The 27,338-nt window shown below is 50.6% G+C and overlaps 1 protein-coding gene across 1 annotated transcript in view; it reads right to left on the reverse strand.

Annotated features, from left to right (window-relative positions):
• Positions 1-6,417: 6,417 nt before the first annotated feature.
• RASGEF1C (RasGEF domain family member 1C) overlaps positions 6,418-27,338 on the reverse strand; it is a 32,643-nt gene continuing 11,722 nt past the window's right edge. The window contains exons 6-13 of the mRNA XM_025862679.2: positions 21,840-21,929; positions 20,206-20,308; positions 19,643-19,722; positions 19,465-19,560; positions 14,928-15,023; positions 13,023-13,146; positions 7,605-7,677; positions 6,418-7,096 (exon numbers count right to left, since the gene is read on the reverse strand). Of these exons, the coding sequence (XP_025718464.1) occupies positions 7,072-7,096; positions 7,605-7,677; positions 13,023-13,146; positions 14,928-15,023; positions 19,465-19,560; positions 19,643-19,722; positions 20,206-20,308; positions 21,840-21,929 (687 nt within the window). The 3' untranslated portion in view covers positions 6,418-7,071. The remainder of the gene's footprint in view (positions 7,097-7,604; positions 7,678-13,022; positions 13,147-14,927; positions 15,024-19,464; positions 19,561-19,642; positions 19,723-20,205; positions 20,309-21,839; positions 21,930-27,338) is intronic.

The following is a 27,338-nucleotide window of genomic DNA, read 5'->3' on the forward strand; positions in this document are numbered from 1 at the left end:
GAATCCTTACTACAGCTGCACAGCGTTCAATGCTCGGGCTGTGCGGTGCTTGATTTCACCAGTTTCCTATTTATGGACACTTGGTGTTCTCCAATCTTTTGTTGTCACCCAGTGCCGCAATGAATAGCCTTAGGCAGGCTCGTTCATTTGGCGGTGTGCGAGCATGACGGGAAGAAAAATTGCTAGCGGTGGGATTGCTGCATCCTAGAGTGCACATACTTGTAATTTTGATGGAAACTGCCAGATTCACTTCTGTAGGGGTGTTATCAATTTGTACTCCATACAGCAAGGTAGGAGTGCTTGTTTCTTCAGCTTTGCCCACATGACGTTATGATTATGATTATGATTATTTTGGTCAATCTAAGACTTACAAATGGTATACCCGTGTGGTCTTCCTCAGAGTGAAGGTGAGCATTCCTGGGGGGAGGAGTTAAGATGGCGGAGCAGTAGGGGGACCTTGGGCTTTCCTTGTCCCTGGAACACAGCTGTATTGAGGTCAGATCACTTGGAACACCCAGGACATCGATCTGAGGGCTGGGAGAAGGACCTCCATGGTTGGAGGGAGACAGCGTGGCCAGTGCGAAGGTGAGCACCACTATGACCCATGAGCATCTTCTCACATGTCTGGGTCACTCACACCTCTTCTGTGAACTGTTTTCATCTTCTGCCCATTCTTCTCCAGGATCCTAGAGCTTTCCATTTTCTTTGGCACTGTTGTTTTCAGATTTTCGCCCCTCACATTTCCCTGGAACGCCTCCCTGTGAGGCTGCCGTTCATGTCCGTGTTGATAACCCAGAGGCCAGAAGCCTTGTCTTACCTGGCTTCTCAGCAGCATTTGACACAGCTGACCACCCTCTCCTTCTTGAATCTGTATCCGCTTCAGATTCTTCTTTGGTTTCCCTCTTAACTTATAGAAACTCCTTCTCAATGTCCTTTGATGGATCTACCTTGTTTCTCAGCCCCTGAACATTCGAGAGGCCCATGGGTTGGGTATCTCTCTCTATTCACTATTCCATAGATGTATCACCCAGGCCCATGGCTTGACGGGTAACCTGCACACGGAAGCCTTCCAGGCCTGATCTCCCTCTGAACCCCAGAATCATGGGCTCCGTCCATACTCACTGTCTTCCCTGGCCTGTCTAATGGACATCTCAAACAGAACATGCTTCGTGTCAAATTCCTGACTTTCCTCTGCAGTCCTGTTCCTCTCCCGGTCTTCCTGCATCTCAGGATATGGCAATGTCACTCTTCTGTTCTCTGAGGCCAAAAAACCCCAGAGTCGGCTTTGACCTCTCCTTGGCTTTCACGTTTGACCTGCACGTCCTCAGCAAATGCTGTTGGCTTTACCTTCAAACTGTGCCCCACATCTGGCCCCTTCTGGCCACCTCTACTACCACACCCCGGCCCAGCGCACCTTCTTCTCTCAACCCCGTCACCTGCTAGCAGGTCTCCCTGCTAAGCCCTGTGGTGTGTGAGATCCAACGTTGAACGCTAAAGGCAGACCTACCCAGAGAGGTTGTGTACGTTAGCGTGAAGAGATCTTAATTTAAACCCCAACTGTGCTTCACATGGCTGTATTCCAAAGAGGTAAATCATTATTGAAATAAAGAGGGTGTAACTGTCCATAAAGCCATAGGAGTAAATAAATCGATTGAAAAGTTTTCTGTGTTGCTAGGCTGCACTGAGCTTGGTGTAGCACTTAGCCCCTCACTGTTAGCTCACCCCGTGTGCAAGCGGAGGCCAGGAGAATGCACCTGTCTCCCCCGTGGGTGCCAGGAAATGGTTCAGATGTGGCTCCTCAGCAGGTGGGCTCTCTCCAAGCTCCGGGCTTGGCTGGGTTGGGGAGCTAAATCCCCCTGCTCTCTGCCTTAGGAACAGGAATAACGTAACCATTCGTTACTTTTCTGTTATGCAAATACCATGCTAATCTTGAATTTTTTTCCCCTTGGGATAAATTACAAAAGTAGAATTATTGCGTTAAAAGGTATCAAAGAGATCTTTCTAAAACTGGCCATGTTCCACCTTGTATTAGTCTGGGTTCTCCAGAGGAACCGAAGGAGAGGTAGGTGATGGATAGACAGATTTAGTATAAGGAATTAGCTCACATAATTATGAAGGCTGAGAAGTTCCAAGATCTGCTGAGTGCAAGATTATTGGAGAACCAATGGTGTAAATTCCAATGCAAATGAGGAAGACAGGCAGAGAGAATATTCTCCCTTCCTCCACCTTTTGTTCTCTTCAGGTCTCCAACTGATGGGATGAGGCCCACCCACGTTGGGGAGGGCAATCTATGTTCCTCAGTCTACTGACTCAAATGGAAATCTCATCCAGAAACACCCTCACAGACACACTCGGAATAATGTTTGCCCAAATATCTGGGCAACCTATGGCTTTGTTGAATTGACACATCAGATTAACCATGACATCCCTCCCTAAAATTCTTCAGTGCTTGCCCCCCTGCCCCGCTCCCAGAGCCTGCGGTATAAACCTCAATCTCCTTGGTCTGCCCTCTGGGGTCTTTCACCATCTGGCCTCTGCTGGTCTTTCCTGCCATTGCTCTCCACCCCAGACATTCTGGATTTCGGCTGCCTCCTCTTTGCTGAACTGTTGTTCTCTTAAGTTCGTCCCCTTGGCGAAGGCCCACTGGTCAGTAGTGAGGGTTCTAGCTCATGCCTCAGGCCTCTTCATCTGCAGTGAATCTTCCCACCTCTCTGGTCCTGCCTGGAGGCCCAGGGTCGGACGCCACAGGATGATGGCGTCAGGCACCCCGCTCAGCCATGGGCAAGGGCACAGTTTTGGCTCAGACGTATGTTTGCATGGGTTTCCAGGTCTCCCTATTGGCTCTGGTCTCCTGGCCCAGGACCCCAGGACTCAGGGAGGAGTCCTGGCGAGTGGAAATGGGGCCGTTTTCAGCGAAGATGCGAGGCTGCAGGACAGGAACCTCGGAGCATCCATGTTGGTGATACGGGGTGGCATGATGGGGGTGAGGCTTGCTGTCCTCTGTCTTCTGGAGGCAGCAGGAGGTTTTGTCCTGAGTATGTTTGAGACCCCGCAGGGCAGTCCTGAAACACCAGGGCCACCGGGGGCACAGCCCTTTGGCAAAAAGCAGGGGCAGGAGTGGAGGAGAGATGCGTGTCACCGTGTCTGTGTTTGCTGCAAGACCAGGAGGCTAGCTGGAGCCCCCTTGTCCCCCTGGCTTCTCCACACCCTCAGGAGCAGAGCTACAGGGGCTGGTGGATTCTGGTAGGTGCAGGCGTCATCCCCGTAAGCCGAGTGTCCTTGGCCAGTGGCTTTGCCTTTCTGAGTCTCTTGTTTTGTCACTCACCAAATGGGACAGTGATGTGGGGTTTGTGAGGCTGCGTGTAAAGTTCCAGGCTTGGAGCTCGGCACATATGACAGTTTCAGGGTACAAAGGCGCTTCTAGCCGAAGCACTCCCTGACTACAGTTCTGGGCTGAATTACTCAGCTTCTTGCCCCCTTGGCGCCTCAGTGGGTGTGTCAGCTGTTGAAAGTTAGAGCCTGGGGCATTGCTTAGGGGGTGCCCATTCCTCAGCTGCCTCATCTGAGCTCTGCAGCGCTGGGGGAAGCAGTGGTCCGAGGTCTGATGCCCGCCTGAGAGGTCCGAGGCACCAGGGGCCATGCTGGTGGCCATCTGTTCCTGAGTTGTTAGGGAAGGGGGTTGTTGTCTGTTACTTCATCCTCTGGGACAGTTTTGGCCACACCTTTGAGACCCCCTCCCCCCCCGAGGTCCTCGGGGTCCTACCCTGGAGGGCTGCTAGCTGGGATAACCAGGCTTCTGCAGAGGCCTGGATGTGGCTAGATTCTCAGGATAAATCTCTGGTTGTAATGGACACGCCCTCACCTCGGGAACTGTGGGGGGCTGGGGATGGTGGGGGTGCGCCTCCAGTGATACAGCCATGTGTGGTCAGGGGTTTCGGCAGACCCATGCATCACCCACGGGAGAATGGATTGATTCGGAATCCCAGCCAGGCCCGGGGGCCTCTGAAGCAAACCCTGGTCTGGGATGTCTTCTTGTCCCCCCTCCCCACCCAACTTTTCCCTCTCTGGAGGGTTTGGAGCAAAAGCATGAGAAGAGACCACAGCCAGGCCCTCTCCTTGGCCTCCTGGGCACAGTGGGGTTGCTGGCTGCCCTTGGAGCCCCAAGGCCCCGATGCCTGCCTCATGGCTGAGCTGGGCTGTGTGTCGGGGGCCCATGTCTCCTGGCCTTGGGCTGAGCCTCCCGGGCATCAGCCTTGGGCACCACCTAGGCTGCTGACCGTCCCCCTACAGCTGTAGGGCGCCCCCCCGCCCCCTGTCATTGAACCCAGCTGCAAGGACTGAGGTCAGGTCAGCAGGAGGGTAAAGGGGCTTCTGTAGGGAAGGGCCATGCGTGCTGGATGTGGCCATCAGCAGGGCACCATTCCTGTTGGGGCTCTGAGGCTGCACCTGGCCAAGGGCGACCGTGATTTCCACCTAGGGGGCCGCCAGGCAGGTGTCCGAGAGAAGGCCCTCCTCTGGGCTGCCCTGGGGCCTCGACCCAGCAACTGCTCAGAGAAGCAGAGAGCAGGTTCAAGGGCCCCCCTGGGTGTACCAGAGACACAAACACACTCAGCCGGAGCCCCTTCGGGCCCTGCCTTTTCTGTGGGGCTCATCACGGGGTGCCTCCCTCTCACCTGCCCAGCGGGGGGGTGAGTCCCAGCCTTCCCCTGCCATCCTCCCCACCCCCATTCTGCACTGAGCCACTGAGGGGCTGGAGGGAGCGGGCATGGAGATGGTGGTGGGGGGGTGCTGCACTTGTGACTGGCCTGACAAGGTGGGAAACAGCATGCCAGGCAGTGGGAACAGCATGTACAAGGTCACAGAAGCAGGAAACAGGGAACAGTGTTTCTTTTGCCTTGGGGCCCCAAGCCTGGGGGCGGTAGGGCCCGCAGCTCCCTCTATGGGTGCCGACAAGCTTGATTTGCCACTGGAGCTGCGACTGTGGGTGCTGTTCTGCTCTCTCCAATAGGCTTGCCTCATGCTCCCCACAGCCTGGGGGGAGGTTGCTGCCATCTCTGAGCGGGAGAGAGCAGGGACTGAGCTGGGCCTTGGCTATAGGGAGGCATGGCTGTTGGGGGGGGCATTTGGGGGCTTGGCTTTGGAGGATGAGCTGGTACCCTGGGCCTGGGTGAGGGATTGTAGGAGGCAGGGGAGTCACCGTGGCCTGCTGCCCCCCGGGTCCCTCCCAAAGCTTAGCACTCTGGGGTTTCCTCTCGGGTCCTGGGGTTTCCTGCACCAGGTCGCTTGGAAATCGGGAGATGGACATGGAGCCAAGTGAGTGGCAAAGCTGGGCCCTTGGGGGTGAGTGGGGAGCCTGCTCTGGAGTGTCCTGTCTCCCTGGGGCTGGGGTAGGAGACAGCATCCTCTGGTGGACACTGGACTCTGAGCAGGCCTCCCTGAGCTCCATCGGCATCGGCCCCGGACTGGCCGTCATGTGTCTCCAAGACCGCGGACCCCTGTGACCTTGCTCCCCGCCTCGGACGGGCCGTACTCAGGGTGACCAGGAGGCGGGGACAGTGGCCGCTGCTGTCTGCAGAGGGTCCTGTCATAATGTTGCCCAATGTTGCCCAAGGGATGCCAGGGAGCGAGGGATGCGATGAGGAGGGGCTTCTAGGCAGCTCGTGGGGCCCCAGCAGGAGCTGGGTGTGGTGTAGGGCAGGGCGGGATCCTGAGGCTGGCTGGAGTCCAGTGCCTATCCCCCCGCTCTGGGGTCTCAGATGCAAAGGGGTTGGGCTGGTCTGGGCAAAGAACGTTCTCATGCCTTCCGGGGCCTTGCCGAGATTCTGGGTTTGCTGAGCAGAATTCCCCGAGTCCGAGGTGGCACCAGGATGTGTTGGCTGCTCTTTGTCTATCGCTCGGAGGGGACCCAAGTCCATGCCACCAGGACAGCCATGTCTGGCACTGAGGGGGGGCCTAGGCGCTGGCCAGCGTGGGTTAGTGCACCCCAACACACCCCCCCCACTCTGCCCAGCAGGCCCTGACTGGGAGAGGATATGGGGGTGCACATCGTACTCCCTGCCTTCCTGGCTGGGGGACCTGGTCACGTGCCGGGTGGGGGTTCAGCAGCTCCATGGCCCATCTCCTCCCTGGCACAGAAACTTGACTCAGTGTGTGAGGGTCTGGGGGTGGGGGGACCCAAGGGGGAACCCACAATGGGGCTCCTCAACCCCACCCCACCCCAAGAAGAGACGTGTCTGGCCACATGCAGGGCTGTGGGTGTCCATGTGCCGGGCCCTGTCAGCCCAACATGGGCTCTATGGAGTGGAAATGGCCACCATGGCCCTCTCTGGACCCGAGGCCACAGCATCCCCCGCCTCCCAACAGAAGCGCCTCCCAGGCCCACGAGTGAGAAGCAGTGTGGACGTGGCTACGCAGGGTGTACGCACGTGTTTATACCAACTCTAAAGTTTACAGTGTCCTGTACATGTTGTCATTCTTGTGACTCAAATTTGTCCTGTGACCTGCGTCACAGCTGTCACCAGAAAGCTGTCCCCTGATACCAGCAGGATCCGGAAAGGGGGTGAACTGGGCTGCAGAAACCAGCCCATCCCAGGGTTGGGGGGTGCAGGGTAGGGTCCATCAGCAGAACGACAGGGGCCGCTGGTGGTGCCTGCTGGAGATGTGGGTGCTCCCAGGCCACCTGGGGACAGACGGGGTGTCAGCCTCAGTGCTGCTCATCACCCAGGGACAGAGTGACACCGCAGTCACCCAACGCTCTGGGGGCGGTGCCACGTCCTTGCTGAGGATGGACCGACTGGCCAGCAATGTGACCCCCACCGTCCTGAAGGCAGAGCCCCCGAGGCACGTGCTACCCGCACGTCAGGAGGCCCTGGGCCCTTCCCCGGAGCTGAAGTTCCACAGAAGGTGGAGAAAGGTCTCCCGGGCCGTGTGGCTGCTGGGGCGGGCGCCAGGCCGTGGGGTCACGGTTTGCAAAGCGGTGAGGTGCCAACACCTCTTATTTTCTGCCGGGCCGGCTAAGGCAGGGCTGTGGAAGGCTTCTGCTGACTTCCTCCTTCCTCCTCCTCCAGCTTCTCACGTCTTCCCCAAAATAGAAGATCTGCAGATTTAAACATGTTCGGGGTGGTGATTATACTTCCATCCGGCGTGTCACCTGCTAGGCAGGCAACTCCCGCCCCGGAGGGGCTCTGTACAACCCTCTTGGCTCAGTTGTCAGAGCCCACTGCTGTGGGTCCACGAACCTCCACTTGGCTGCATTTGTAGGCTGAACAAGCAGGAGGGGGGCTGCCTCACTTTCTGGCATAAGAATATGAACCGGGGCGGGGGGGGGTCCTGGACCTGGACACACATCTTGACAGCCCACAGGGGCAGCCTCCAGCCATGGATATTGGGGGACGGTTTGCAATCCCAGCCTCCCTCCCACCGCAGCGCCTGAGTTCTGCCGCCACCCCTAAGAGCCTGGCCTGACCTGCCCCCCTCCCCGGGGGACCTGGGTATCCACAAAGCCCCTGGGCCCTGGCCTGGCCCTAAGCACCCATACCTCTCCCCCGCCCCCCCCCCCCCCCCCCCCACCCTGTCCCCACTTCTGTCTTGGCTCACAGACTCACCTTAGAGATTTCCACCTCTCTTTTTCTGTTTGGTTCTCTGGGCTCTCACTTTCATAAGAAGCCAAATAAAGACCTAGTCAGGAAGCAAGGTGAAATTACACAGTTATGGTTGGTGATAATAACCTGTTCTACACCGGAGTCTGACCTGCTTTTGGTTCCTAAATTAAACTAGCTGCAAGGGAATCTGTAGACTCCCATGCAGTCCTATGAACCGATTAATACAGAGAGGTCAGTGTACCCTTTCCCTAGTTTCTCCCCATGGGAAGCACTTGCAAAATTATAGCACAGGACCACCAGCGGGATGATGACATCGGCACCCATCGGGACACAGAACATCCACATTACCACCCGGATCCCTCATGCTGCCCTCGTAAGGACCAGCCACTTCCCTCCATCCCACCCCCTTCTTAGCCCCTGGCCACCACTAATAGGTTCTCCATGTCCAGATTTTGTCATTCTGTGAGTGTGATATGAGTGGGATCAGTACGTAACATTTGGGACGGGTTCTTCACTGGGAGTAATTCTCCGGAGTTCATCAAAGCTGTAGTGTGTATCCATCCTTCACTCCCTTTTCCTGCTGTACAGTATTCCACAGCACGGATATACCACAGTCTGTCTTTAGCCACTCAGCCACTGGAGGATATCTGCCCTGTTTCCAGTGTCTGGCTACAACAAATCAAGCTGCTATAAACATTGGAGTGCGGGTTTTTGTGCGAACATGAGGGTTTGTTTCTCTGGGACAAATAAATGCCTGAGAGCACAATTGCTGAGTCAGACGGTAGTTGCATATTTAGTTTTATGAGAAACTCTAAGTAGTTCTACATCCCGAAGATTTGCTGTTGTTTTTATTCTTCCTGAAAGTTGTATAGTTTTACATTTTGCATTCGGGTCTGTGATTCATTTGGAGTTAATTTTTTTGTAGAAGGTGTAAGGTTGAGGTCGAGGCTCACTTTTTGGCTTATGGGTGTTCAAATGCACCATCACCATTTTGGCAAGATCTGTCTTTCCTCTGTTGTATTGCTTTCTCTCTGTTGTCAATCATCGGGCACATCTGCATGGGTCTATTCTTGGGTTCCTCATTCTGTCGCATTGATCCATGTATCTGTCTCACAAATACTACATGGCCTTGAGGAGCATAGCTGTATTATATCAGCTTCACTATTGGTAGAGTGATCCCTCCCCTCTTATCCTTTTTCAAAATTGTTTCAGCTCTTCTAGTTCCTTTGTCTTTTCATATACATTTTAGATCAATTGTGCCTTTATCCGCAAAAAAGTCCTGTTGAGATTTTGATAGGAATTGCATTAAACCTGTACTTAAATTTGGGGAGGAGAATTAGTATCTTTGCTATGTGAGCCTTTCCATTCATGAACATCCTGTCTCTCCGTTTATTTAGATCTTCTTTGATTTCTGTCATCAACAGTTTTTGGCATACGAACCTTGAACATATTTTGTTAGATTTACACCGAAGTATTTCATGTTTTTGAGTGACTATCCTGAGTGATGGGATTGTATTTTTAATTTCAGTGTCCACATATTCATTGTTAGCACATAGAAATATAATAGATTTTTGCATCTTTATCTTGTATTCTTCAACTTGTGCTTAACCACTTAATTCTAGGAGTTTTGCAGATTCTTTGAGACTTTTTACATTTTCGCAAATAGGGACAATGTTAAGTCTTCCTTTCTGATCTGTATTTTCTTTTCTTGCCTTATTGCATGGACTAGATCTCCATTACTATCTTGAATAAAAATGGTGAGAGTAGATATTCTTGCCTTGTTACTGCTCTTAGTGAGAAAGCATTCAGTCTTTCACCATTAAACATTATATTAGTGGAAAAGTTTTTGTAGATGCAATTTATTAAGTTGATAAATTCCCCTCTATTATTTTTCTGAGAGTTTTTCCCATGCCTGTATGTTGAAATTTGTCAAATGCTTTTCCTGTATCAATTGATATAATCAAGTGACTTTTCTCCTTTAGCTTGTTAATATGATAGATCACACTGATTGATTTTCAAATATTGAACAGCCTTGTATCTCTGGAATAAACTCATTTGGTAATGGTATGTAATTATTTTTTGGTATTGCCAAATTCTATTTGCTAAATTTTGTTAAGAAATTTTTGCATCTATATTCACAAGGGATCTTGGTCTTTACTCTCTTTTTCTTTACTGTCTTTGTCTGGTTTTGGTATCAGGGCAATACTGGCTTCATAAAATGAACTGGGAAGTCCTCTCCTCTTCTGTTTTTTGAAAAAGATTGTGCAGGATTTGTATTAAGTCTTCCTCAATGTTTAATAGAATTCTCTAGTGTAACCATCTGAAGTCAAAGATTTCATTTCTGGGCTGTTTTAGAATTACAAATGAGATTTCCTTAATGGTCATAGGGCTATTCAGCTGATCTTTGTGTTGAGTTTGTGGTAGTTTGTGTTTTTTAAGGAATTGGTCCATTCCATCCAACATGTCAAATTAATGTGTGTAGAGTTGTTCATATTATTTCCTTACTAGCTCTTCAATGTTGGCAGAGTCTGTGGTGATATTCTCCATTTCAGTCTTGATATTAGCAATTTCTGTCTTCTACATTTTCTTTGTCGAGAGGTTCTTTGCTGGAGGATGGCAATTTTACAGTTCTTTTCAAAGAACCAGCTTCCTGTGAGCTATCTGAACAGTGTTTAGAATTCCATTTTGATTTATCTGTAGTAAATTCCTGAGGGATAGTTTCACTGGATATGGAATTCTGGGTTGGCAGTTATTTTCTTGAAGCACTTGTAAACTATGCCACTGCCTCTGGCCATCGTAGTTTCTGATGAGAAATCTAACGTCATCCAAATAGTTTTGACCCTGTAGGTAAAGTGTCATTTTTCTCTCCGTGCTTTTAAAATTTGTTTCTTTTTCTTTGGTTTTCAGAAGTTTGACTATGATGTATCTTGGTGTGGGTTTCTTTTGATTTATTCTCTTTGGGATTCACTCAGCTTCTTGAAGCTCTAGGTTTATACCTTTTCCAAATCTGGGGACTTTCCAGCCATTACTTCTTGGATGAGTTTTTTCAACCCTGCCTGTTTTGTCCCCTTCCTTTCCAGACTCTGATGACAAGAGTGTTAGATCTTTTGTTGGGGACCTCACAGGTCCCTGAGGCTCTGTTGTTCAGATCGTATAATTTCTATTGTTCTGTCTTCTAGCTCACCAGTTCTTTCCTTTGTCCTCTCCATTCTGCTTCTGAGCCCATCCACTCAGTTTTTTATTTCAGTTATTGTACTTTTCAGTTCTATAATTTCCATTTGGTTCTTCCTTATGTCTTCTGTTTCTTTGCTGATACTTTCTATATTATCATTTATTTCAGGGAGCCTCAAGGTTGACCTGATTGCTAGGTGGGTCCTGCCACGGGGAGCCTGGAGCTGAGGGCAGGACAGGATTCCTGTCAGGGGCTGTGACTGACCCAGTTGGGGCTCAACCCAGCTCAGGTCCCTTCTCCTGCTTTCTCCACTTTTTTCAGGGGACGGGGAGGGAGAGGAGGAAGAAAGGTCACTGGAAGGTGCTGGTCAGAAAGGCCAGGGTTTGATTTGTATGTTCATAGCCAAATCGCCACTTGGCACATAGTAGGCTCTCTAGAGATACTCTTGGCTAAAGAAAGGAATGAAATGCCCTTCTCTCACTCCTCTCCCTGCCCCAGGCACCCCCACCCCTCTCCTAATATGCCTTTGACACATTTTATTGCCCAACCTCTATTGGCTAATTGTTATTAGCAATCATCTCAGTAACCAGTGTTGTAGGTTGGATAATGGTCCCCAGAGATATCCAGATCCTAATCCCTGGGGCCTGTGAATATTTACCTTCCATGGCCAAAAGGGACTCTGCAGATGGGATTAAGTTAAGGATCTGGAAATGGAGGGATTCTCCTGGATTATCCACCAGGACCCTAAATGCCACTGCAAGTGTCCTTCTAAGAGGTAGACAGAGGGAGACTTGGCCACAGGAGAGGGAAGATGATGTAATGGTGGAAGCAGAGGTTGGAATGATGTGATCTGAAGGTGTAGGAAGGGTGACTAGCCAACGAATATGGGTGGCCATAAATACAAGTCATTACAGGCCAGGAAACAACCCTCCCCTCAGAGCCTCCCAAAATAACCAGCTCTGCTGACACATTGATTTCAGCCCAGTGCAACTGATTTTGGACCATAACCTCCATAAGGGAAAGAGGATAAATTAGAGTTGTTTTGAGCCACCATGTTTGTGGTGATTTGTTACAGGCCCAGTAGGAAACTAACACAAACTAGTATCAGTGGAGGGCTGTCCTATGGGCTTTGCCTGTGCCAACTCAAGTAATTCTCACTGTGGCCTCCGAAGTAGGTTCTCTCATTACCCCACTTTATAGATGCAGCAGGTGAGGCTTAGAGAGGGTGAGGCACCTGCCCAGGGTCATACAGCTTGCTGGGGTGGGAACAGCTCAGGCTGGTTTATCCATCATGCTGCTGGGCTTCCAGTTACAGGTGAGATCCCTCCAAAAAGTTACTGGCTCCAAAACATAAGAAAAAACTTGAAAGTATTAACACTTAAAAGCAAAATCATTAAAATGATCCTTCCCCTAAGTTTTTGTTTTTGGCAGAAAATGTTCTCCTGAGCATGAGTGGGGAATCCCTTCATAAGATGCTTGCTGTGAAGAGGAGCCAGGCCTCCTTTGTGCTGAGCAGGGGCCTCTCAGGGTGGGTTGAGGGTCTTGGATCCAGGAAGCAGCTAACCATGGGACCATACCACCTCCACTGGGATGATCAACTTGGGCCCAGATGACCACTTGCTTCCAGCACTTTCTCTTCCTGAAGGAGGGGACTCCTGGAGTAAGCTTGCTTAGCAAATTCATAAGCAAATTTGTCATATTTGATAAATGATCAGATGGGAATGCTGATTTACTGGAGGGGATAGACATGAACGGCACTCTGGAGAAAAGATGCCTCATATATGTGCGTACACACACACACACACACACACACACACACACACACACACACATATACGTACACATACCCAGCTGTGGAAAGACGCACAGTGAGCCAGGGCTCCACCTTCCTTGTGTGAGCACTGGGAGGGGAGTTCTTATCATTATGCCAACTTTACCAATGAGGGAGAATGGGTCAGACAGATGGTTTAGATTTATGATGCCCAACAGCACCCATGCTGTGTCCAAGGGGAAGCCTGGCCCTGGGGACCCTTGAGGTCCCAACCTGCAGCTCCTTGGGCGCCTGTCTTGTGCCGTGGGGGTGGCAACCATCCAGCCAGGGGATGCAGCCTTCTCTGCTCCCTCTCAGATCCAGGAAACATGGGCATGGTGCATCCTGCTCAGAGCAGGGGCCCCAAACGTAGATATGACTAAGAGACCACCCGAGAGTCCCAGATCTGGGGGTGACAGAGGCCATGGGACCACCTTACCATCTTCGCTGAAGATGGGAGCGGTGTGCAGGTAGTGTGTGATGCTGGGGTCCTGTTCAAAGGGACACTCCACTTGTTTCCATGTGATGAACTCTCCAACCTGCTTGGCCAGCTCCAGAAATTTCTGCCAGGGTCAGAGAGACACAAAATGGGAGCGCCCCAGTGCCTGGAGGTCACCTGTAAGAGTGGGCCAGCCCCACCCGTCTCTCCTAGGGAGGCCCACCTCCGGGGAGGGCAGGGCAAAGCCCCAGGCAGTAAATGACAGAATCCCCCAACGGGAATGGTGGGTGTTTGCTGTATCTCTTCATTCCCTCTGAGGAATCTGGGGAGAGAGCATCTAGGGCTCATTAGCAGCAGGCAGTGCATTTGGCTAGACGTAAATATTACTCTAGTTTACTTCTATTAATTTTTGTGATTATCCTTACAAGTTTGTTTATTTAGAGAATGAGGCAAATAAATGTACATAAATATATTTAAGGAAGATTAAAGTAAATCCATTTAAGTAGAATTTTATTTAAGTAAACTTTAAGTAAATTTATTTAAATTAAAAAAAAAACGGTGCTAACTTGAAAGATTTTAAATAAATAGCAGCACCAAGTCATGCCTGGGTGGGAACTATCCTCTGTGGCATCCTTTGATCAGTCCTGGTGGCCGGCTCCAGCCCCCACTGCCTGGGCCCCAAATCTGGGGCCACACGAGCACCTTGCAGTCTTGCCTTTCATCCCTTGATCCCTTGGCCTTGGTTTCGAGGACCAGTTCAAGAAGGGCCCAGTACAGGGCTTCCCACACCTGGTATGTGTAGGCTCTCCTGGACAGTCCAATCCAAGCCCCCCCCGGGCCCCTGCAGTCTCACCCAAGCCCAGCCTCCTCCATGTCACCTCCAGCCCAGACTGCCCCAGGGATGCAGCGCCCAGGCTGCCTCAGGGGTAGCCAGGCCTGCCTGTGGCACATGAAGATCTGCTGGGGGGTCTTTGTCTGTGTGAGACCCCACAGCACACGCAGTTCCAGGCCAAAGGGCCCAGGTGTTGGGTGGGGGCCCCCCACCTGGCCGGGGACACCTGCAGGGCAGCTGTGGTTGAAGCCCCGCTTTACAGAGGGAGAGACTGAGGCCCACAGAGAGCAGGGGCCAGCCCAGACTGACTGCCCCATGGTGTTGGAGGCTGGGTGGAGCCGGCGCTAGGGTGCACCAGCCCTCCCCGTGGAGAAGAGCCTCGTCCTTCCTGCAGACTGGGGCATGCCACCGCTGCATGGCATGCTTGTCTGACTCAGTGACCGCTTGCTCTCACTGCCCAATGCTCTCAGGGCTCCTGGGCCTTGGCCCCACCATGCCTAGCCCACTGGCCACTCCAAGACACGTGTGCCGGGTGGTCCTATGTGGGAGGTCAGCCTAACTTTGTTTCTAAGGAGCTGTGAGGGAGGAATGCACAGCCCACGGAGCACAGGCCTCCCTCTGTCTGGGTGGTCAAAGGGGGCTTCCTGGAGGAGGGGACACTCGAGCTGGTGGCAGTGAGTGTCTTCAGAGGGAGTAGAAATCCTTCTTTCCCTCTGCCCACTCCGCCTGACCACCTCTTCGGGGGCTCAGGGGCCCTCCTTTGGGAGGCCTCCCCTGGCCCATGCCCTGTGCCCCATCCTAGCACCTCGCCCATTGTCACTGTGGGTCTGTGGGGCTTTCCCCTAGCCTGGTGCTCTTCAAGGGCTGAAAATGAGTCTGCCTCACCTGTGGGTGGGCAGTGGGGGATCAATGAGCCTCAGTCTCCTCCTGTGGAAGGGAGAAGTGGGGGGTGGGGGGGGACCCTGGTAATTCCGCCCCGATGTCTTGTAAACTGCGGCACTCTGCCTCGAGTCCCCATTAGTCCAGTACCCCTGTCCTGGGGGCTTGGACACTCTGAAGCCCTTGGACCCTACCTCAAAGTTGACGTGTCCATTGGGGAGGCGGTTGGCACAGCCCTCGTTCAGGAAGTAGATGTCTTTGATGAGCAGGCTGAAGAAGGGAATGACGATCTGGAAGGGAGAGGATGCCGGTCAGCCCTCAGTCAGCAATGGCCAGACTGTTTCCTCCCAGGCCCCATCAGACTCCAGTGCCAGCTGAGCGCCTACTGTATACGGTGCCATTCCCCCTGTGTTGGGGCTGGATCAAAGATGCACGGTCCCAGTGCCCCTTGAACATTTCTTCCACTGCCTGCTGGGAGAAGCTGTGGCAGTTTGTCCCCACAATCCAGGGATCCACAGCCCTAGGCCCCGTGGTTCAAGTGCTCCAGTTGGAATACAGGTGCATGCGGAGGCCGCCATTAAATACATACGGAATGTGAATCATCTGTTGCACAGTTCTGTGGCCTACTTTTAAAAATATATATTTAGGGATTTGTTATTTTATGCCTGATGCTAGAGATCCGATCCTGTTGCATCCCTGTTCTGGTGCCTGAGGGGACTGACTTCTGAGCTCAGCCTGAGAAGGGTGGGGGTCTCTGTGTGTCACTGCTGGATGCCTTGCTTCTCTTTCCGTGCTCTGCACAAAAGCCAACTGCTGACCCCTAGAGAAGGGACACCCACTGCTGACAGCTCAGACAACCCTCGGGGAGCTGGCTGCTGTGGGTTGAACTGTGGCCCCCCCAAAGATACGTTCGAATCCTAACCCCCAGTGCCTGTGAACGGGCCCTTATTTGGAGACAGACAGTCTCTGCAGACGGGACTGAGTTAAGGTGAGGCCACACCGGGCATGATGAGCTCTACTCCAGGGACTGAGGTCCTTGAGGAAAGAAGGCAATTTGGGCACACGCAGCAGAGAGAGCCACGCAAAGACGGGGGCCGAGGCGGGAGGGGCTGGCCACTGGCCAAGGAATACCTGGGGCCACCAGACGCTGGAAGGGGCCAGGAAGGATACACCCTTTGGAGGGAGCATGGCCCTGACAATCTTGATTTTGGTAGCTGACCTCCAGACCCGGGAGATAATACATTTCTGTTGTTCCAAGCCACCCAGTTGGTGTGCTTTGTACGTCGGCTCCAAGGGACTAATACACCTGCTCTGCCCTGGGGCTCCAGAGTTATGCACCTGCTGCCAGGCCAGCCAGGAGCAGCCTTGAGCCCATCACCTTTGGGACCAGGCGCCAGGCCCCGATGTTTCTGGCTCTCCCCCACCCCCGCCCCCCCACCATCCAAGTTGACAAGGGCTTTGAGGTGAGGAGCTGGGCATGACCACGCTGCTCAGTACAGAAGCATGGACGGCTCGATGGGGCAGGGCAGATGGGAGACTGAGGCCCACAGAACAGCAGGGCCTGGCCCAAGGTCACCCCGTGAGTGAACACTGGGGCTGGGACCTGAGCCAGATTAAGCGGGGAGACCAGTGGCCTGGTTCGTCCAGGACCGAGGGGTGGTGGGCCTGAGGACTTCACTGTGCCAAATATTCCATGCACGGGGATCAGAGTTTCATTCCTAGCAAGTTCTGTGAAGCAGGGCTCTATTACCCCACCTTATGACAAGAAGCCGAGACCCAGAGAGGTTAAGCAACTCATAAAAGCTCACACAGCAATAAGTACCAGAGGCAGGACTAGGACCCAGGTGGCTTGGCTCCAGAGCCCCTGTCTTGCTGGCTTCCTCCCTGTGCCAGGAGGGTGGGTGGTCTCTGTGCATCTCCCCCACACCCCACCACTGGTGCTGAGCCCCAGGCCCAGGGTCAGTGCATGATGGTTGCACTAGGTTGGAATGGGGACATGGGCCAAGACAGGGAGGGGATTAAGGGCAGTGGGACTCTGTGGACACAGCTCCTCAGGGGCCTGGAGCAGGCTTCCTGGACCCTGGGCACTGGGGCTGGTCCTCAGGGAGGTAGCGTTTTCCATGTCTGAGAACTTCTCACCATTTCTGCCTGTCCACGTGGGTCCAGGCTACCATCCTATCAGGCTTTAGCATCCTGGCTGGCAGGACTGTACCCCACTGCCCTTGCTTTCTGGAGCTGAGCAGTTCCATCTGGGGGTCATCCGAAGAAGCCCGCGTGCAGTGGGCCACATCACAAAGATGGGGGGAGGGGAGCAGGCAGGAAGAAAGCATAGAATGCCATGACCACTGGAGCCTCCTGGTCTCCAGATTTCAGCTGGGGCAGCCGGGAATTGCGAGAACATCTGCAAGCATCCTCCCTTCCTTCCTCCCTCCCTTCCTCCCTCCCTCCCTCCCTTCCTTCCTTCCTTTCCTTCCTTCCTTTCCTTCCTTCCCTTCCTTCCTTCCTTCCTTCCTTCCTTCCTTCCTTCCTTCCTTCCTTTCCTTCCTTCTCTCCTTTCCTCCCTCCTTCCCTCCTTCCTTCCCTCCTTCCTTCCTTCCATCCATCTTTCTATCCTTCTATCCACCCAACCATCCATCCTCCAGTCTCCCACCCATTGATGAAGCACCTCCCGTGGGCCCAGCTGATGGTCCGTATCTCTTTGGAAGTTAGAGGAGAATGCAGCGAAGTGAAATGAACGCACAGCTCCGTAAATCACCCACCTCTAGCCCCAGACCTAAACCCCGGCATCCCCGCACCCCTGAGCTGGAAGGGCGCTCAGCGTGCAGGTACAGGGCAGCCCAGTCTGCCCCACGGCCACCTGGCCAGCACGGATGGAGGAAAAGCCAGTTGCCGCAGTTGACAGCTCAGCCCAAAGGCTGCAGTCAGCTCTGCATACACCACCCCCACCCCCACCGCAGTCCCGCTCCTGGGCCACAGGTCAGCAGCTCTGTGATTGCTGCCCAGCACCTGCGCCCTGGGAATGGGAGGCAGCCCGGTGGTGTGCTGGAGAGGCTGAGTCTGATTCCTGGCCCTGCTGCCTACTTGCTGTGTGACTAGACAGTGAGATCTCCTCTCTGAGACTCTGTCTTCTCATCCGGGAAATGGCCCTGCTAGACTCCATCAGTCGTCGTCAGAATTAAACGGGGCCGGTGACAGAGTCGAGTGGCCCTCGGGTAGCAGGTGCTCAATAAAGCAAGGTCGCTGTCCCTGCCGCTCTGGCTTTCCAGCTTCCTGGCTCCTGGGGGGACAGGCTCACCTGCCCTGGATTTTGAGATCTTGCCTCTCTGAATGCTGCTCCCCGGCAGCAACCCACCTCAGACCTAGAGTTGCCGAGGGGCTCACAGCCTGACCAGGAAAGGCCAGCTGCATAGCATGTGACCAGCAGTGTGGCCAGGATCTGTGTGCAGTCCCCCTGCTGGGCGGGGCGTGCAGGGCTGGAAGGCCTCCTGGGGGGCACAAGTGTGCCTGTCTCGGTATGCTCCCCAAGCCGAACTAACCCCTGGTGCCCATCCGGTCCAATTCTGAGTGACTTTGAATTTCAAGACAAGCAGCTTGTTCTGCGACCCCGCGGGCTGGAAACAGACCTGCGCAAACCATGGCAGAGACCTAATTCCACCAATATTCCTGCCCAGAGACCAGGCAGACAGGGCACAGCAAGCCTTGGTGGTTTCTTCCCATGGAGATGACCACTCTAATTGCCAGGCTGGTGATAGGTCCTAAGTCAGAGGCTTGTTGCAATCCCGAGGCGCAGTTTCTGGTGTGGGAGGCCACCAGGAGAATTTGGGAGACCAATACAATCGATCAGGGTCAGCGAAGGCACCTCCCCCCCCCCCACCGCAATGTAGAAGAACAGAGCCTGTGAAAAGGCAGTTTTAGTGAGGGAGAAGCTTGGTTCACTCAGTGTCAAAAACGTGACTGTGATCTGAGGCCCCATCAGTGAAGGTCTTGCATTTGGAGTAAGGTGATGGAAGACTCTGAGCACTTAGAGACCATTTGATCTGAAACAATTTGATCTGACAAATCAAACTGTTCAGGGACCAAAGAGATCCAAGTGGGGAGGGGACTGGAGCCTGGGCTGTTGACTTTGGAAGCAGGAGAGGCCTGGGGTGCGCTAAAGGAATAGTCTGGGGGGGGGGTGGGGAGCTGGGTAGTTCAGCTAGTTGAGCATCCGACTGGATTTTGGCTCAGGGCATGGTCTCAAGGTGGTGTGATTGAGCCCTACGTTGGACTCCATGCTCAGTGAGGAGTCTGCTTGGGATTCTGTCTCTCCCTCTGTCCCTCCCCACTTGCGCGCACTCTCTCAATGAATGAATGAATGAATGAATGAATGAATGAATGAATAAATAAATAAATAAATAAATAAATAAAATCTTAAAAAAAAAAAAAAGAGAGGGAGCAGCCTCCCTCTGCACGGCCCTCCAGAGAGCCAGAGAGGACAACCCCAGTCCGATAAGGAAGCATTTCCTACCAGTGGAAGCTGTGTGAGTATGGGCTGATCTGTCCTGTGAGGTGGTGAGTTCCCCATTTTGGAGGCATGCAAGGAGCATGGCTGTCTATACAGATGCTGCAGAAGGGCAGGGGGCTGGACCAGGTGACCTTGGAGTCTGCATCCTGGCTCTCTGCTACAGCCCACCCGGGGCCAAGGTACGGAGTAGGGAGGCGCTCTGAAGACCAGGCAAACCTCAGACCTACCTTCTCCCGGCTGCTGTGGGCGGTCAGGGAGCGATGGGCTGCCCCCCGCAGGGCTGTCCTGTAGTTGCAGAAATTCCCTGTTGGGTCCATCTGGTGCTAGAAGGAGATAGGGAGGCATTTGGACAGCTGTGTCCCAGGGTCGGCCAGGGCCAGCCGGCAGCCCAGCAGCCTTGCTCACCTCGAGGATGAAAAACTTGGCCGTCTTCACTTTGGCCCAGGTCTTCTTCAGCCTGGAGACGGGGCTCATGTTCATGCCAGCTGCAAGAGGAAGGGTCGAGCTGGGCGGGGGGTGGGGGGGCATCTCCGGGCCACAAAGTCTGCTTACTCCCTCGGGCAGGATGCCTGGGGGTGGCTGCACCTTACCGAGGCTGAGCCCGCTGCAGACGGCTGGATGGTGGATAGGTGGGTGGGTGCTGGTGGACACTGTGTCCCAGGGAGCCTGGCAGCTGTGTGTGCAGGCCCCTGCCCCACTCCCCACCACAATGGCCCCACACAGTGACCAGGGTCTGCTTTAGGTCCCAGCTCTCCCTGGATCTGGGGATACACAGCCCAGTCTTCATGAAGCCCCTCTGAGGAGGGTAAGCTTGCCTCAAAGGGGGCACCTCTCCAGGACCTCCGGGCCCAGCAGCACCCGCCCTGCTCCGAGGAGCACCCTGGCTCGTAGCCCACCCGCCGTGGGTGCCCGCTCCAGCCTCTCTGGGGGCGCTCCCAGCGAGGCCCGGGGCCCACTGGCCTACTCACAGATGATGGCCATCAGAGAGTTGAAGTTGCCAATGTTGAAGCACTCACGGGCCACATCGATGAAGAACTCCACCACCTGGGCCCTCTGCTTCTTCTTGGCGGGCTGGGGACAGAGCACCTGAGCCTCAGTGGTAACACGTCCCCACCCCATCATGGGGCCAGTCCCTCATCAACATGCTCTCAGCCCTGTTTATGGCCGAGATGCCTGATGCTGGGGCAGTCAGCAGCCCGAGGGCTCAGGATCTCAGCGCATCCCGGGCAGGCCCAGCAAAGCCCACCGCCCTGGAGGGCTCAGGTGGGGCCTGGCAGGACTCCATGGGGCAGAGGAGCCTGCTGCTGTGCTCAAGACACCAATCCGCCCTCTTGGTCTGGCTCCCTTGCCTGTCCTCCCACACCACGCTCGCTCTGCCCACACTGGGGCCACACACTGACCCAGGCCCTGTCCCTGGAGTAGCCCCTCCCTTGCTTTCTGTTGAATGACCGCATGACCTCATCCCCAGCTTATGGCCACACGCTTGGGGCTGTGACTTCTCTGATGGCTCCAAACAAACTGGGTCATCCCCTGGGCCGTCCTGGACTGAGGCACTGCCCAAGTCCCGGGAGGGTTCAATCCAGCTTTGCCCAAGCAAAGCCCCCTCTGAGCTGCCAGGCCAGAGATGGAAATGCAGGAAGCAGGTGGGGCCTCTGGAAGCCTTGCGTTCTTCCCATACAGATCTTGCTTGCTTACTTCTGCGCAGCAGTGGTCTTTACCAAGAAGTGTGAGACGTGCTGCCCAAACCCCCTTAGGAAAGCCTCCCTCCTGAGGTCCTTCCTGTCCCTCCCGGGCAGCCTGCACAGTGACAGTGATGGCCGAGCAAGGAGGGGGACAGAGGCCAAGCATTCCACCCGCTGTGGGCCCTCAGCCGGAAGCACTCCCGAGGCTGAGGCATCGCAGACCAGCTTCTCCTTCTGAGTGGCCCTGCCTCTGCCCCTTTCTCTCTTATCCCAATTTCTGTCTCAGTATTTACTCCCGGAGGGCTCCACCCAGCACCTGTGTTGCCTCCAATCTTTCCCCGACACAAATGGCCCCAGGGCTTCACCTGACGGTGGGAGGGGGTTTTGAGGAGGCTCCCTGCACTCCAAGGAAGAGAAGAGGGTAGACAGGGAGGGACCATGCCTTGGTGACACGTGCCTCTGGCCCAGTGTTGACAAGTCTTCCTGCTTTCTGGGAGAAGTTGGAGACCTGGGCTTTGCATGTATAACCTCCCAGTTCTTAAAGGTTGGGTCATTTCTACTCTAAATCCAGAGAGAGCCAAGCACAGTGTGGCTGCAGGCCAGGGCACCCAAGGCCGACAGGCACAGATGGAGGGAGCAGATCCACCTGGCCGAGCAGCAAACTGCCTCTCACACCTTCAGCAAGTGGTCTCTGATGCCCCATGTCGGAGTCCAGTGGATCCGTGCCAGGCTCTACCCAGAGGGAAATGTCACTGCAGGCAAGCTGGGTGACACCTGCTGTCCCAGAGAGGTGCCCAGCTTGATCCTGGGCTTGGATACTGACAGGCTCAAGGTACCCTTCTGGTTCCCTCCCAGGTGGGCTCTCCCCAGCCCCTGCCACCTTTGGCCGTGCCAGTCATGCTCCCCAGCTTTCTACCCACCATGCAGATCTCAGTTGCCACGAGGTAGCACAGTCTGTTGAACCATTTCACGTAAGCCTCCAGATTGTTAGTCTTGTCACTGAAACAAGGCTAGGAAAGACACAAGGACCACACTCAGCCTCTCTGTCAATAACTTTGGGAACATGAGGTCAGTTCATTGATCATTCTTATAGATCATCTGAAAAATGCTGTCCACAAATACCCATGATTTGATGTGTATCCTTCCAGTCTTTTTTCTATACATTCAAAGATGTCATTTAATATGATATATATATGTAAGTACACACCCCCCACATATAGTTGATTGTCATTATTCATAGATTCTATATTTGTGAATCTGTCTGCTTCCTCAAAATGCATTTGTAACTCCAAATCACTACTCGTGTCTCTTTCACTGTCATTCATGGATCTGTGCAGAGTGGCAGAAAATTGGAGTCACCCAAAGCACCCATGTGTTTCCAGCTGAGGTTGAGCTAAGTGACAACGTGCCTTCTTGTTTCAGCTCCCATACTGTGTGAACAACTGTCTTTTTTTGTGGTCTATTCAGTGTGATGGTGAGTCCCATGCTTAGAGCGGCTCCAAGCACAGCAGTGTAGTTCCTAAGCACACGAGGGCTGTGAAGTGCCCTAAGGAGAAAATATGGGTTGGATAAGCTGCACCTAGACAGGAGTCATGTTTTTCCCTATGAACTTTTTCATATGCCATAAAATATCCTTTGGAAATTTTTCAATTGCTGTATTTTCCAATTGATGTAGAATAATTTTTCAACTGATGTAGAATAATTTTTCAATTGATGTAGAATATTCAACTGCATAAAATGCATGAGAGTTTAAAAGATTAAACTTAAGGTAATTTAAATATCCATGTTGAAATGGACAGTGTGACCTTCAGTAGGTAGAGGGGAAGATGGAACAAGGGATCTATTAATCCAAAAGAAGTAAAGTAAGGAGGAGAAAAAACAGGGAAGGCATGGGAAGACGAGCGAAGGATGCACAGAATCCATGTAAGTCGGTAATTACAACTGCTGTAATTTTAAAACTCCAGCTACTTGCTATTTTTAAGAGGCACACCCCAAACCCAAAGATATAGGTGAAAAAAATGAAAAATATATATGATGAATATCACATAGCTGTACTAATATTAGACAAAATAGATTTTTTAAAAGATTTTATTTATTTATTTGACAGAGAGACAGACAGCGAGAGAGGGAACACAAGCAGGGGGAGTGGGAGAGGGAGAAGCAGGCTTCCCGCTGAACAGGGAGCCCAATGTGGGGCTCAATCCCAGGACCCTGGGATCATGACCTGAGCTGAAGGCAGACACCTAATGACTGAGCCATCCAGGCACCCTGACAAAATAGATTTTAAGGCAAAAAAAAAAAAAAAAGACTCTAAGGCAAAAAGCATCAGAGGACATTCAAAGGGAACAACATCATGATAAAAGGTTTGATTAATCGTGAATATGTCACAAATCTAAACTCGCCTGTGCCTAACAACATAGCTTCAAAATATGGAGGCAAATATAGTCAGAAAGGTAAACTCCTTTATAGGGAGAAATCAAATCTTACTGCCATGGTAGAAGATTTTAACATAAGGTCAGCAATTCATAGACTGTGGAGATTAAAAAACCAGTATAAATATAAATTTAAGCAGCACACAATTTACATAGTTGAATTAACAGACAAGTATGGAAGCCTGCCTGCACTCAATCATGAGAATGTGTATTCTTTTCAAATAGTCAGAAATGTAAAAACACATTTTAAAATAATCTATGGGTCAAAGATGAAATCATCATGGAAATGATCATGAGAATACCAAAAAACAAAAGTTTGAGGGTGCAAATAAAAAATATACTTAGAAATAAATGAATAGTCTTTCATACTTTTATTAGGATGGTAAATGTGCTGCTGAAACGAGCACTATACTTTTATTAGGATGGAAGAAAGGATGAAAACGGGCTGAACATCCAACTTAAAAAATTAGAAAAAGAATAACAATGAAAGAATCCAAAGAAAGCAGATGGAGGGAAATAATAAAGATTAGAGAAAAAAATGAAATAGTAAAGAAAGATGCAACATATAGAATCAACAAAGCCAGAAGCTCTTTATTTGAAAAGACTAATAAAACTGATGAACGCTTAGCAAGATTGATGAAGAAACAGAGAAGTGAATACAAAGAATATTAGAGGTGAATATCAATGTGAAAAAACTGAAAAGATAACTAGAGAGTATTGTGAATAACTTTGTGTCTATAAATGTGAAAATAGGACTGAGTCAAATTTCTGGAAAAATATAAATTAAAAAGTAGAGTAAAGAAGAAATAGAAAGCCTAAATAGTCCTATAATTACTAAAACAAGGAAAATCTTGAACGGGCACATAAAAGTCTTCCCTAAAAGGAAATACCAGGCTCGGATGGTTTCACTGGCAAATTCTACCAACGGTCCAGGAACAAGTAATTCGGTCATTCACACAGAACAGAGAGCAGGGAGAGAGAAAACAAAGATGAGACAAGAACAGGGACAGAAAGGAAAATGACAAGTCAATCGCATGATATAGTTACAGAAATTCTAAACAAAACAAGAGCAAACTGAGCCTAAGGATGTACAAAAAAGATAAGGATCATGACCCAGTTTCATTTATCCCAGAAATGCAAGGTTGGCTTGACAATGAAAAAGAAAGAAACCGACGAATACAATAGTTCCCCCCTTATCTGTGGTTTGTTGTCCATGGTTTCAATTACCTGCCATCAACCATGGTCCAGAAGTAAGATTATCAGTGGTAGTCTAATGCTACATCATGGTGCCTATGTCATTCACCTCACTTCATCTCATCCCATAGGCATCTTATCATCATAGGGAGAAGGGTGAGTACAGTGTAATAAGATATTTTGAGAGAGAGAGGCCACATACACATAACTTTTATTAGAGTATATTGTTGTAATTGTTCTATTTGCTTATGAGTTATTGTTGTTAATCTCTTACCATGCCTGATTTATAAACTTTATCATAAGTATGTGTGTATAGGAAAAAATGTAGTATATACAGAGTTCAGTACCATCCATGGTTTCAGGCATCCACTGGGGGATTTGGGAACATATACCCCACGGATAAGGAGGGGGACTACTGTATAAGTAATCGCTTAACAGTTTAAAAGATAAGTAATCACTTAACAGTTTAAAAGGGAAGAGAACATAAGGTTAATAGACCCAGAAAAAGTAGTCAATAAAATGCAACAACCATTTATGATAAGAACTCTCAGCAAAGGAGGACCAGGGGACTTCCTTGAGCTGATGATGGGCATCTAAAAAAAAAAAAAAACTCATAGCAAACATCATACTCTATTATGACATGTTAAAAGCATTCTGTTTAAAATCAGGACAAAAGAAGAATGCCTGCTAGCAACACTTCTATTTAACGTTTTGCCAGAGGTGCTAGTTAGCACAATAAGCAAGAAAAAGAAATCCTATTGGTCAGACTTAGCGGGGTTATTCTGCAATAACTAGTAATCCCAACATTTCAGAGAATTAAAAAACAGGACCCATCTGTCATTCATGTCCATCTCATATCAGTGGAGGATTCTTTGTATGACTACCCTAGAAATAAAAAGAATAAGGACTGGAGGGGTGCCTGAGTGACTCAGTTGGCTAAGCATCTGCCTTCAGCCCAGGTCATCATCCCGGAGTCCTGGGATCGAGCCCCGCATCAGGCTCCCTGCTCAGGGGAGTCTGCCTCTCCTTCTGCCCCTCACCCTGCTTGTGCTCTCTCTCTTTCTCTCTCTGTCTCTCTCAAATAAATAAAATCTTTTAAAAAAAGAATAAGGATTGGAAAGGAAGGAGCAAAACTGTCATTATTCCCAGATGATGTAACTGTCTATATGAAAAACACCAAGGAACACAGAGAAACTATTAGAATTAAGAAGAACGTACAATATCATCAGATACAAAGTTGATATGCAAAAGTGAAAGACATTCCTTAAGCTACACAAGCAGTTCAGAAATAAGTACAATAGAAGATGCCATAAATAATAGCAAAAATATGCATCCCGCACCTCCCCAAAAAAACATAAAGGAAAAGGTTAGTAAATTTAACTAGGTTAATTTTTTTTTCCCAACTAGGTTAAAATTAGAAACACCTTCACATCCAAAGAATCATGAGAATGAAAAATCTAACTAAATCTGTAATATTTTTATGGAGATAGTTATAAAACATTAGAAAGGTATTATGACGTAGATCTAAGTAAATGGCAGGACACACCATTTGTATGGGTTGGGGGACTTGGTATCATGAAGATGAAAATTCTTCCCAAATTGGTCCATATTTCATATATTCTAACAAAAATCCCAGTAGGGTTTTCACTGAATTTGGCAAGGGTTATAAGATTTCAAATAGAAAAAAAAGGGCCAAGAATGGCCAAACCACTCCTAAAGAACAGGAGGGTTTGTTTCACCAGGTAGGGAGGAAAAACCCAAGTATACAAGCATAATCATGAAGACGATGTATATTGATGCAGAGATAGGAAAACTGACCAGTGGACAGAACAGACATCTACACGTGTAGATCAAACCTGGCATATGACAGTGATGGAACTGTCAGGGCATATAGGCAGGCAAGACAATATATAAATAATGGTGCAGGAACACCTGCTATTTGTGTGGAAAACCATGAACATGGATCTCCACCTCAAGCCATAGCCACAAAGTGAATTTCAAATCCAAGGCTTAAATGTGAAGGACAAAATATTAAAACTTCTCGAAGAAAACATCAGAGATTATCTTTATGACTTGGGTAGGGAGTAGGGAGGGATTTCTTAACCCCCCCCGCAAAAAAAATAAATAAAAAATATAGGAAATATTTAAAAAAAAATAAAGGAAAAGGTTAGTAAATTTGACTAGGTTAAAAAAATTTTTTCCAACTAGGTTAAAACTAAAAACACCTTCTCATCCAAAGAATAATGAGAATGAAAAGCAAAAAAAAAAAAAAAGGAGAAAATTTGCAGTTCACCTGACAAAGGATAGTCATCTAGTACATATTTTTTTTTAAAGCTTACCAAAAAACCTCTTTAAAATCCTTAAGAAAAAGCCAAACCACCAATAGGAAACCGGGTGACAGGAATTTCATAGAAGAGAAAGTAGGAATGTCCAAAACACATGAGAACATGCTCCCTTGAACAGTGTGATACATTTGGAAGTCTGATGATTTCAAGTGTCACTTAGGATGCAGAGCAAGATTACTTCCTTGTGGGCAGCCTCACCAGCCCCGCCCCTGACACAGTCATTTCCCTCCTGGGTGTATTGTAGAGTGACAGTTCTCCAAGGGCACAACTAGTTTCGTGTTCATACAATGTCATTGTCTTTTCATTGTGTTGACATTTGCACTGATGTGTGAAAGACTAGTGGGTGAAACTGCCCCCCCCTTAGTCCCAAACAAACAGAAGTCACCAAACCATACTCGTGGTCATTGTGTTCTTCACTATTACACGTTCCTAGTCAAAGAAAAATGTG

The sequence above is a fragment of the Callorhinus ursinus genome, unplaced genomic scaffold (genome assembly GCF_003265705.2).
Source record: "Callorhinus ursinus isolate GAN/ISIS: 27379988/994484 unplaced genomic scaffold, GSC_fseal_2.0 scaffold81, whole genome shotgun sequence".
Classification (NCBI taxonomy): domain Eukaryota; kingdom Metazoa; phylum Chordata; class Mammalia; order Carnivora; family Otariidae; genus Callorhinus; species Callorhinus ursinus.